The following is a 12,428-nucleotide window of genomic DNA, read 5'->3' as shown; positions in this document are numbered from 1 at the left end:
GACAAGTGTCTGCTGTTGTTAGATCCAATTTATACCAACTCCGCCTTATTTCTAAGGCCAGGCAGTATATCCCGCATAAAGACCTGGAAAAACTCATCCATGCCTTTGTAACTTCGAGGCTGGATTACTGCAATTCACTCTATTTTGGACTCCACTCTCCCTCCTCCATAGATTACAGACAGTCCAAAATGCTGCTGCACGCATTCTAACCAAAACTAAGAAGTTTGCCCACATTACTCCCGTCCTAGCTGATTTGCACTGGTTGCCTGTGAAATACCGTATCCAATTTAAAATTCTGCTGTTTACTTTTAAAATCACTAATAACACAGCACCGAGCTATCTTAAGGAACTCTTAAGCTTATATGTTCCTGCTAGGGCTTTAAGATCATCCTCACAGTTACTGTTGGTGCAGCCTAGATCTCGGCTGAAGTCTAGAGGTGATCGAGCGTTTGCCCTGGCCGCACCAGAGTTGTGGAACAACCTTCCCATTGGCATTCGGGCGTCTGACTCTATTCAATCTTTTAAATCACGGCTTAAAACGTATTTGTTTAATCTTGCGTTTTCTACTGGTTAAATGCTGGCCTTGTCTGCAGTGATTTATTTTACTAATTTTCCTATCTTGCTTTTTATTTGCGCTGTGTATGTCTTATCCCCATTGTGTGTTGATGGCACAGTTATATTGTGCTATAGCTATGTGCTGTAGTTATATTTTTTCTATTGGTGGCTTTTTCCTGTGAACATAATTCTACACTTTTATTTTTATGACTCTGATTATACTTGTGTTAATTTGTTCTATGTTAAGCACTTTGGCATGCCGTTGGTTTTTAAATGTGCTCTATAAATAAAGATTGTTGTTGTTGTTGTTGTCCTGTAAGCACAGTCTGCCTGTGTCTTTTCTCTGCAAATGAACATTTTCAGCCAATATAGGTAATACATCAACATGGCTGCCGTGGCTAAGTTAGGAATATTTATAATGTCATTTCCAAAACTTGCATATGATCTGCAATTTGTAGCAGATCTACTGACTGTCACAGAGCAGCTGGAGCAGTCTCAAATGCAGGTCAGTCCCCTGCTGCCCCCTGTGGCCAAGTGCCATAGCTACTGCTGGATGAACTCGTGACACATGTGCACCTGTTTCTATGAACACATTGAGTCTGAGTGGCTGCACTTACACTGGTGCATTCAAACATATTGAAAGATGCCAGCAATGTGGATTGTCAAGACTCAAACCAATCCACATTGCTGGCGTTGCATCTTTCAATGGCAGCAATGGCAGGTATCAGTGCTCAAAGCTTTTGTGTTTGTTTCCAACAAGTTGCCCACCTCGGGAAACAAAAATGTGTTCTTTTACTTGTCAGATGAACATATGAGACACTTTGACTCTTCAGTGCAGTGTGGAGCCTAACAAAGATCTGTTTTGTGTCCCAGCTGATCAGCAGGAGGAGGAGAGTCTGACGGAGCAGCAGAGGAACATTTTCAGCTACTTGGACTCAGCTCAGCCACTACAGAGGAAACAATGAGCTCAACACAGAAGGTGACAGACAGAGCAGGACCATATGACCAAAGATATTTATCACCATATACATTTGAACATTTGCCATAACGATGTAGCTGACGATAGAATTGACACCAGACAAAATACTTTACAGCTGCACAACTTTATTAAAAAGCCATCAATGTATTTTCACTGAAACAAGCAGCTGTTGTTTATGTGTTTATGTACTAACAGCTGGAAACGTTTCATACAGCTTTGTTTGACAGAAATGAAGGAGAACATATTTAGTTCATTTGTTTCTACATGAGCTCTGTGTGATTTGATGAGTATCTGAGGCTGAGACCACAGGACTGTGAAACATGATTGTTGGGCTTCATTTCTGTGCTGAACAGTCGTTTAAGATTAGCTGTAAATAACAATTAGCTGATGTTGTTCATGAGACTAAAGTCATCTCACTGTGGTAATGTAAATATAATATGGCCAATATTATAGTTATTATATTGTTGGCATTACTAAATTTGGCTCAATGCTTACATATATGTGTAAAAAGCAAATGTAGGAGCTGTGATAACTGTGTCTGATAGAATGAAGAGTAGACTGATATATGAAATATTCCTTTATTAGGTGAGAAAATCAGACCATGTCATAACTGGTTTAAGTCACACAGAATAGATATCAGAGCCTTAAACAGGCTGACTTCTGCTAAATGGGTCAAACTGGGCAGAAAGTCTACAAACACATAACATCCTTATAGAATATGATGTAACACTATAGATCAACTTAGCTCAGAATATATAAAGCATATAAACAGTTACAGCAATATGATGCAACAAACACAGCAGCTACTGATCCAAAATACTCAAAGCTTCATAGTCAAAGGAGCTTGCAAAGAAAAGCGTCTGGACTTCTTTAAGTTACTTGAAGACGTTTCACCTCTCATCCGAGAAGCTTCTTCAGTTCTTAGGTCAAATGGTGGAGAGTCCCAGATATAAACCTAGTGGGAGTGACCCCCCACAGAGGGACAAAAGGACCCCCTGATGATCCTCTAATCACCTGAGCCAAGGTGTGAAACTGGGTGTGGGTCCCAATCAGCCAGAGTTTCGGGTGAGTTCATTGTGAAACCTGGCCGCACCTTATCATGCGAATTCCTGAGGTCAGATGGCCCAGGATGTGAGTGGGCGTTAAGGCGTCTGGGAAGGGATCTCAAAACTGGATTATAGATGGCAGAGAGTTGGTGTCGTAAACCCCGCCTCTGTTCAAAGATGGTCGCTCACAGTGGACATAGATGATAGATGGCTTCTTTCACTCCTCTTTCAAACCATCTGTCCTCTCTGTCCAAAATGTGAACATTGGCATCCTCAAAGAGTGTCCTTTATCCTTAAGATGCAGATGGACTGCTGAGTCTTGTCCTGTGGAGGTGGCTCTTCTGTGTTGTGCCATGCGCTTGTGAAGTGGCTGTTTGGTCTCTCCAATGTAGAGGTCTGAGCATTCCTCGCTGCACTGTACAGCAAACACCACATTGTTAAGTCTGTGTTTTGGCGTTTTATCTTTCGGGTGAACCAGTTTCTGTCTGAGCGTGTTGCTGGGTCTGAAGTACACTGGGGTGTCATGCTTGGAGAAAACTCTCCTGAGTTTTTCTGATACACCGGCTACATAGGGGATGACAATGTTGTTGCGTCTGTCCTTCTTATCCTCCCTCGCTGGTGTCTGGTCTTCTTTTCTGTGCCTCTTTGCTGACTTTAAGAACGCCCATTTAGGATAGCCGCACGTTTTGAGTGCTTCCTTTACATGTGTGTGTTCCTTCTTTTTTCCTTCAGGCTTAGAGGGAACATGTTCTGCCCGGTGGTGTAGGGTCCTGATTACTCCAAGTTTGTGTTCCAGAGGGTGATGGGAGTCAAAGAGGAGGTACTGGTCCGTGTGTGTGGGCTTCCGGTAAACTTCGATGTTGAGGTTGCCGTTCTCTTCAATGTGCACAGCGCAGTCCAGGAAAGGCAAACAGTTGTCCTTTGTGTCTTCCCTGGTGAACTTGATGTTTTTATCCACAGCGTTAATGTGCGCAGTGAAGGATTCCACTTCTTGTGTCTTGATTTTGACCCAGGTGTCGTCCACATATCTGTACCAGTGGCTGGGTACTCTTCCTTTGAAAGAGCCAAGAGCCTTCCTTTCCACTTCCTCCATGTAAAGGTTGGCTACAATAGGTGACACGGGGGAGCCCATGGCACAGCCATGTTTTTGTCTGTAAAAGCCTTCGTTGTATTTGAAATATGTAGTGGTGAGGCAGAGGTCTAACAGTGTGCAGATCTGATCGGCTGTGAAGTTGGTCCTGTCCTCCAAGGAGCTGTCTTCTTGTAGTCATTTTCTGACAGTCTCCACGGCCTCCGTGGTGGGTATGCAAGTGAAGAGAGAGAACTGAAGAAGCTTCTCAGATGAGAGGTGAAACGTCTTCAAGTAACTTAAAGAAGTCCAGACGCTTTTCTTTGCAAGCTCCTTTGACTACGATGACCTGGATGACTGAGAACCTTCACAGACTCAAAGCTTCATAGAACTGAAACCAGCATTTATTTTAGCTCCATTCTGCTGCTGATACAGACTTTAGGTTTCTGAACATTAAACTTGTTGCTGCCTTTCATAGTGTGTAACTTGAAGGCCCTGAGTACTCTGAGTACTTTCTCCCACACTGAAAACACTGGGATGATCACATTATTTGAACATTACCTAATAAGACTGATTCAGCACAGACAGTTATGTTAAACTTTCCTAGCAGTCCTTCACAAACAGGGAACAGTCTGTCTATTCTCTCCATCTGTCAGCTGCTGCTGGCTCTTCCTCCTCCTCTTCCTCACACACTGCTGAGTTTGTCCTGGTGGATCATCAGGGCTGCAAAGCCTCACAGATGATGTGCAGCAGTGGCTCCCTCAGTCTGTCCTCACTCTGGACACTTGCAGTCGTCACACATGGAAATCAAATGTGTGATAAGCTGCAGGATTCAAACACAAGTGTAACTTATAAACACATGTTCATACTTTTATTCCACAATCAGAGAGAAAGAAACAGAGAGAGAGTGCAGGACAGACAGACAGGTGACAGTCTCAGGTGTACACACTGCTACACAACAGCACCAGAGAAGCAGGATTTAGTGTTTGTGTTATTACGAGTGTAAACAAGAAGAGTTCCAGATGGTGCAGTGGACACATGTGTGACTGCTGTGATTAAAGCATCTTTCTTTCAGCTTAACGAGTGAACCGTCAGCTCGTTCAAACACACGTTAAAGTGCGTTTGGCTCGACACCACCGAACAGAGGCAGCAATATAACACAGCTAACATTAACAGTCAAAGTCAACTTTATTTGTCAATTCTACCACATGTACAGGACATACAGAGAATAGAAATTTCGTTACTCTCAAACCCTAGATGAAATAGCAAAAGAACATTTAAATATAAGAGAGTGATTAAGAAATGCAAGTAAAATAATTAAAAAGTAAAAATTTAAATAAATACAATACGATTATACCAAGAAACCTATACAATATACAATATTCAAGTAAGGGTAAATGACATTGAGTGTAAACCAGGCAGAGTAGTGCAAATAGTGCAAATGGAGATTTAGTAATGTACGGTAAGAGATAGTGTAACAACAAAGTCTTATGAGGTAATGGCAGTCCACTGCTCCACAAAGTGACTGGTAACTGGTGCAGGCCAGTGAGTGCGTCAGAGAGTGAGTGTGTGTGTGACAGAGTTCAGTGAGACCATGGAGGAGAGAGGGGAGAGGGGGCAGAATCGGGAGGGAGTTAAGCTTCCTGACAGCCTGATGGATGAAGCTGTCCTTCAGCCTGCTGGTCCTGGCCTGGAGACTCCGCAGTCTCCTCCCCGACGGCAGCAGCTTGAAGAAGCTTTGCATTGGGTGCGTGGGATCAGCCGCTATGCAAAGGGCTTTTGTAGTGAGACGGGTGCTGTAAATGTCCTGGAGGGAGGGGAGAGAGACACCAATGATCCTCTCTGCAGCTCTCACTATGCGTTGGAGGGTTCTATGACAGGACGCATTGCAGGCTCCAAACCACACAGTGATGCAGCTCGACAGGATGCTCTCGATGGTGCCTCTGTAGAAAGTGTGCATGATGGGGGCTGGTGCTCCTGCTCTTCTTAGTTTGCGGAGAAAGAAGAGACGCTGCTGTGATTTCTTGGCCAGTGCTGTGGTGTTGTACGTCCAGGAGAGATCCTCTGTGATGTGCACACCCAAGAACTTGGTGCTGCTCACTCTCTCCACAGACGCTCCGTCAATGGTCAGAGGAGCATGTTGGGTGTGCATTCTCCTGAAGTCCACAACAATCTCCTTCGTCTTCTCCACATTCAGAGAGAGATTGTTGTCAGCACACCACGTGGCCAGGCGTCTCACCTCACTTCTGTAGTCGGTCTCATCCCTGTTGCTAATGAGACCCACCACCGTTGTGTCGTCCGCAAACTTGATGAAGAGGTTGGAGCTGTATGATGGAGTGCAGTCATGGGTCAGCAGAGTGAAGAGGAGGGGGCTCAGCACGCATCCCTGCGGGGCCCCCGTGTTTAAAATGATGGTGCTGGATGTATTACTGCCGACCCGTACTGCTTGAGGTCTTCTGGTGAGGAAATCCAACAGCCAGTTGCACAGTGAGGTGTTGAGCCCCAGCTGGACCAGTTTTTGAGTGAGCTGTTGGGGGATTATAGTGTTGAATGCTGAACTGAAATCTATGAACAGCATTCGAACATATGAGTCTTTTTTGTCCAGGTGTGTGAGTGCCGAGTGGAGTGCAGTGGAGATGGCATCATCGGTTGAGCGGTTGGGCCGATACGCAAACTGGAAGGGATCCAGGGAGGGGGGCAGGACAGTCTTGATGTGCTGCATGACTAGTCGTTCGAAGCACTTCATCAGGATGGGAGTAAGTGCAACAGGACGGTAGTCATTAAAGCAGGAGGGAGATGACTTTTTTGGAACCGGAATGATTGTGGTGGCTTTAAAACATGTGGGGACGACAGCCTGGATGAGTGATATGTTGAAGATGTCTGTGAAGACATCAGTGAGTTCCACTGCACAGTCTCTCAGTACACGACCAGGAATGTTGTCAGGACCCGGAGCTTTACGTGCATTGATCCTGCTGAGGGATCTCCTCACGCTGTCCGGGGACAGAGTCATCACCTGGTCACCAGGAGGGGGTGGGGTCGTGTGTGCAGTGGTGCTGTTTTGGACTTCAAAGCGAGCAAAGAAAGTGTTCAGCTCGTTCAGCAGGGGGATAGTGCTATCACAGGTCTGTGGTGGTGCAGTGAATCCTGCTTGTGCCGTGATGTTCAGGACTGCAAACCGAGCAGCATCACTGACTTTCAGCTTGTTGTGTTTGTGGATATATGACTGACTTTAATTATCCACAAAATCATCACATTCTCTGTCAGATTAAGGTCGACTATTGAACGGCGTATATTTTAAAGGCTTTAAAACCAAGTTAACGCTGAAAGTACAAACATCACTAATGTCACATAACTCTGCCGACAAGGCATAGCTATGGCTATGAAATGCTCTTTGTGTATCACTTCTTCATTATGAAAGATGTCATTAATGCACTAGTAATGTCTCATCTGGAGTATTGTTCAATCATTTGGTCAGCAGCTAATAAGACAGATCTTAACAGACTTCAGTTAGTCCAGAATAAGGCGTCCAGATTAGTGTGAAGATGTTCATACTATACTAATATTGATAACATGCATAATAACCTTTCTTGGCTTCCTGTACAGGCTAAAATATTCTATGGCTTACTTGTAGTTCTAAAGAAAGCAATTCTGTTAAACACACCACATTTATTCTGCTCAGCTGCAGTATCCAGATGAAATACATCATCATATTACACAGTTTTCAACAAGCTGCAATTTAGTAAATGCTCGAGTTAAAAGTAACGTTTTGTAAAACTGTTACATTTAGAGCAACTTTTAAGTGGAATAAGTTGCCTTAAAAAATTAGAGAATTATTCAAAACTTCAATGAACACTTAAAAGCCGATTTACAGAGCTTTTAGTTGTTGTAAATATTGTAAGACGTGATTTGTTTTTGAAATTTGTGTAATGTTCCTCAATGTTATTGATATTCATCATCAACATCATCAACTTTATTTATAAAGCACTTTAAAACAACCACAGCTGACACAAAGTGCTGTACATTGGAACTGTAAAATAAAATTACATGAGATATAAATAAAACACAAATAAAAGAAGAGTGAAATCATTAATTAAATAACTACTTCAATTAAAAAAGAAACTAAGTCTCACTGAGGTTAAAAGCCAAGGAATAAAAGTGGGTTTTAAGACGTGATTTAAAAGTGGACAGTGAAGGGGCCTCTCTAACGTGCATGGGCAAATGATTCCATAACTTTGGAGCCACAATAGAGAAGGCCCCGCCCCTCTGAGCTTCCTCCTGGATCTAGGTACCTCCAGGAGCAGCTGGTCAGCTGACCTGAGAGACCGACAGGGTGTGTGGAGATGAAGAAGCTCAGAGAGGTAAGGCGGGGCAAGACTGTGAAGGCATTTAAAAACAAACATAAGAATTTTAAAATGAACTCTAAAGGACACAGGCAGCCAGTGCAGAGAGGCTAGCACGGGGGTTATATGCTCTCTTTTTTAAGTTCCTGTTAGGAGTCGTGCAGCCGCATTTTGAACCAGCTGCAGACGTGAGAGCAACGACTCACTGACCCCCACATAAAGTGAGTTACAGTCGTCCAGGCGGGAAGAAATAAAAGCATGGATCACTGTTTCAAGGTGCTGCCTCGAAAGAAAAGATTTTACTCTTGCCAGTTGCCTTAAATGATAAAAACTGGACTTCACCACTGCTCTGATTTGGTTGTCCAATTTAAAATCACTGTCCAACTTAAAACCAAGGTCAGTAACAACAGATTTAAAATAGACTTCCAGGGATCCTAAAACAACAGGGGAGGACTCACAGGGACCAGTGGGTCCAAACACCAACAGCTCTGTTTTCTTTTCATTAAAATGTAAAAAGTTTAGAACCATCCATCCATCCATTCGCTTCCGCTTATCCTTTTCAGGGTCGCGGGGGGCGCTGGAGCCTATCCCAGCTGTCATAGGGCGAGAGGCAGGGTACACCCTGGACAGGTCGCCAGTCTGTCGCAGGGCCAACACACAAGGACAGACAACCATTCACACTCACATTCACACCTAGTGGCAATTTAGATTAATCAATTAACCTATCCCCACAAGCTGCATGTCTTTGGACAGTGGGAGGAAGCCGGAGTACCCGGAGAGAACCCACGCAAACACGGGGAGAACATGCAAACTCCACACAGAAAGACCCCGGCCTGATGTTGGAATTGAACTCAGGACCTTCTTGCTGTGCGGCAACAGTGCTAACCACCATGCCACCGTGCTGCACGGTGGTTTAGAACCAACCAAGCTTTAATGTCATCTAGACATGTCAAGAGAGGTTTTATGGAGATGCCATCCTTGTGTTTTAGTGGCAAATAAAGTTGGCAGTCATCGGCATAACAATGAAATGAGATCCCATGCCTTCTAAGGATAGAACCCAGAGGCAATAGATACAGTGAAAAGAGCAGTGGCCCTAAAATTGAGCCCTGTGGGACGCCGCATGACAGAGGAGCAGAAGACTATTCGTAACCGAGAAGGCTGACAGAGAAATATTATTATTATTATTATTATTATTGATTGCTTATATTTGAACAATTGTGAAACCTCACTGTGGATGTAAGAGTGAAATTATGTGGATATCTTGAATCCACTTTATTGTGTAATATTTTATGTGAGTATTTGACGGAAGACGAGCAACATCTGTTGTGGAAGCTAACGGGGTTCCTTTAGAATAAACAAACATAGGATTTATTATCACTGAATAATTCAGTATAAATCTATACAAATTATATAAATATGTAATAGGAAACAACAAAATAATCTAATTTATAAAATTGTGTGTGTGTGTGTGTGTGTGTGTGTGTGTACACAATCAGGAGGGATGGGCATGATTTTAGTGTTTGAACAGTCATGAATTATCTTTAACAGCAGGTTGGATGTAATGTGTTAGAACTACCAGCAGGTGGGGATAAGAGACCTTTAAGGTGTTTGGTGCCACGCTCCACCTTCAGGTTTAAAACTAGTGTTAATGGAGTTTGAAGGTTGAGTTTGTTCCACGACTGCATTTCACTCACTGCCTCTGTTTGTATCTCTGTCACTGCAGGACCAACATGGAGCCAGAAGTCAGCGCTCTCAGGAGGCCGACAAACCTCACAGAAGAAAGGGAGAGAAAAAACACACCTGTGACGAGTGTGGGAAGGGTTTTACTGTGAGGGCTAAACTAAAACAGCATCAGGTCATCCACACTGGAGAGAGACCGTTCAGCTGTGACTTGTGTGGGAAGTCTTTTTCCTGGAAGCGTTCCCTAAAACAACACCAACTCATCCACAGTGGAGTTAAAGCGTACAGCTGTGATCAGTGTGGCAGAGCTTTTACTCACAGTAGCCACTTACAGAGTCATCTAGTTACCCACTCTGGAATTAAGGCATACTGCTGTGATCAGTGTGGCAGAGCTTTTACTCAAAGTAGCCACTTACAGAGGCATCTAGTTACCCACTCTGGAATTAAGGCATACAGCTGTGATCAGTGTGGCAGAGCTTTTACTCAAAGTAGCCACTTACAGAGTCATCTAGTTACCCACTCTGGAATTAAGGCATACAGCTGTGACGAGTGTGGAAAAACTTTCAGCCGGAGAGGGTACCGAAATGCACACCTACGCATTCACACCAGACATGATGTGTACTGCTGTGAACAGTGTGGCAAATACTTTACAACAGACGCACACTTACAACAACACATGTTTACCCACACTGAGGAGAGACCTTATCAATGTGACCTGTGTGAGAAGACTTTTAAATCTCCACATCACCTGAGAGAACACCAACAGATCCACACCAGAAAGAGACTCTACAAGTGCAGCTACTGTGAGGTATGTATTTATATTGTTATCTTGTCATTTTAGCCTGACTGTTTGGAACAACTCTGCTCATTAAACTGTGTTAGCATGTTAGCAATTGTACTGCATGGAAAAGCAGCTCTGAGTGATTATTCAGATTTTCCTTTCAGTTATGATTTTAGTATTACTGTAGTATTATGGTGGTAGTATTGTAGTTATTGCAGCCCAGTAAACTGAGTGTGTTAACTGAAACAGTCAAATGTAGTTGGACGTCTGCAGAGATGCTCTTTATTTCAGGCGACGTTCAGGATACAAATGTTGAAGGACTGACTTACACTGTCTTTGTGTCTTTGTTTAGAAGCAGAGCGACACAGATGGATCCAGTTCTCAACCCTGTCATCACTGTGGTGGTGGGAAAGACTTTCATTGTGACCTCTGTGGAAAAACTTTCAGTCAGCAAAAGACCCTAAAAAGACATCAACGTAGACACACTGGAGACAAACTGAAATACTGCAAAGAATGTGGGAGAAGCTTCACCACACCAAGTGAGTTAAAACAACATGAACTGATTCACAGTGGGGTTAAAAAGCACCTCTGTGATCAGTGTGGGTCATCCTTCACCACTGCAGATCAGCTTAAAACACACAAACGAGTCCACACAGGAGAGAAACCACACAAGTGCAGACACTGTGACAGAAGCTTCTCACATTCAAGTACTCGTAACATTCATGAACGTGCACACATGGAAGGAAACTACAGCTGTGACCAGTGTGACAAGAGCTTCAGGAATCTCAGTTCATACTCTGCACACAAACGATCCCACGTTACTAATAAACTGTTTCACTGTTACCAATGTGCCCAAACATTCACCTCATTGTCTGCTCTGTGCAAACATCAGCGTGATCACTCAGGGCTGAAATCACTCCCATCACTGGATCACAGTGAATCTGAAGACACAGAAAGATCCTCTGGTTTCTGTGTCAGACTCAAAAAGCTTGAGATCAGGCTCCACAGAGTTCAGATAGAATCATTTAAACTTGTGTTGAACTGAACTGGTTGTTGGGCTGAACTTCTACATAATACAGATCTACATGGGATCTTCTTTTCTGTGTTTTACTGAGTCAGTTTTGTCCTTTTTTCTCTGTCCTGGTTTTGCTCGTCTGTAAATGATTGAAACTCAGTCAAATAGTTCATTGTTCTCCAGCAAAACGTTTTGGAAACTCATGTTTAACCTTTAAAACTCTGACATGTTTTAGCACACAAGGCTTCATCGGGGAGTTCACTCATGATTGGACCATGAGAACAAAGGTTTTTAGTTCTTTCAAAGAGTGTCTTGGAGCTGTTTGATGTTTCTGTTTTTCTGAAACCACCTGAAAGAAAAACCATTTTTCTTGCTTTATGTAGTGTGGAAGTTTTTAATGTTTCTTCATCTGTGATGTTCTTGAATGTGTTCACGTGAAGATGGTACAAATAAACTGTCCTTTCAGCTTTAGCTCCTAATTTATTCATTATTTATGGATGTAGCACAGCAGCCGTCTCTTGATTAACACATGGAGGGCTCAGGATCTGATGGTGTCGTCTCCCTAATTTGCCCACTCAGTAAATCTCACTCATGGCCAAGAAATTGAAATAAACCTTGTTTCCCTGCTGGATAGTGATCCACTGTAACTCTGCTCCTCCTTCCTGTTTAGGATTTCTGTGGCTGAAGTAAAATTCCCTCCATCCATCACTTATCCCAGCTAACCTAAAGTGAAATAAAGTTTTGCTGGTCTTAAAAAAGCGTTACAATAATGGGCATTACCAATGCAAACTGAATGATACAGAAGATGAAAGAAGAGACTTTGATCAGTTAATAAAGCTCATGATCTGGATTCATTGTGGCTGCTACACAGATACTTCTGGGTCACTTCTCTCAGTTAGGAACCTTCCTCACCAAACTGACTGTTGGACCACACCCCTGGTTTCATGAGAAATTGTTTCAGCC

The 12,428-nt window shown here is 43.3% G+C and overlaps 1 protein-coding gene across 1 annotated transcript; it reads left to right on the top strand.

Annotated features, from left to right (window-relative positions):
- Nucleotides 1–8,935: 8,935 nt before the first annotated feature.
- LOC147337046 (uncharacterized) lies at nucleotides 8,936–12,325 on the top strand. Its single transcript, XM_086286247.1, has 3 exons — nucleotides 8,936–8,947; nucleotides 9,713–10,477; nucleotides 10,803–12,325. The coding sequence occupies exons 1-3, from the start codon at nucleotides 8,936–8,938 to the stop codon at nucleotides 11,493–11,495; spliced, it is 1,470 nt and encodes a 489-aa protein (XP_086142373.1). The 3' UTR covers nucleotides 11,496–12,325.
- Nucleotides 12,326–12,428: the final 103 nt, after the last annotated feature.

The sequence above is a fragment of the Aulonocara sp. 'chitande type north' Nkhata Bay genome, linkage group LG3 (assembly GCF_057382095.1).
Source record: "Aulonocara sp. 'chitande type north' Nkhata Bay isolate Kocher_YH1m ecotype deep benthic linkage group LG3, A_spYH_male_GT1.1, whole genome shotgun sequence".
NCBI classification, from domain to species: Eukaryota; Metazoa; Chordata; class Actinopteri; order Cichliformes; family Cichlidae; genus Aulonocara; species Aulonocara sp. 'chitande type north' Nkhata Bay.
This window is presented reverse-complemented; position numbering and strand designations above follow the sequence as displayed.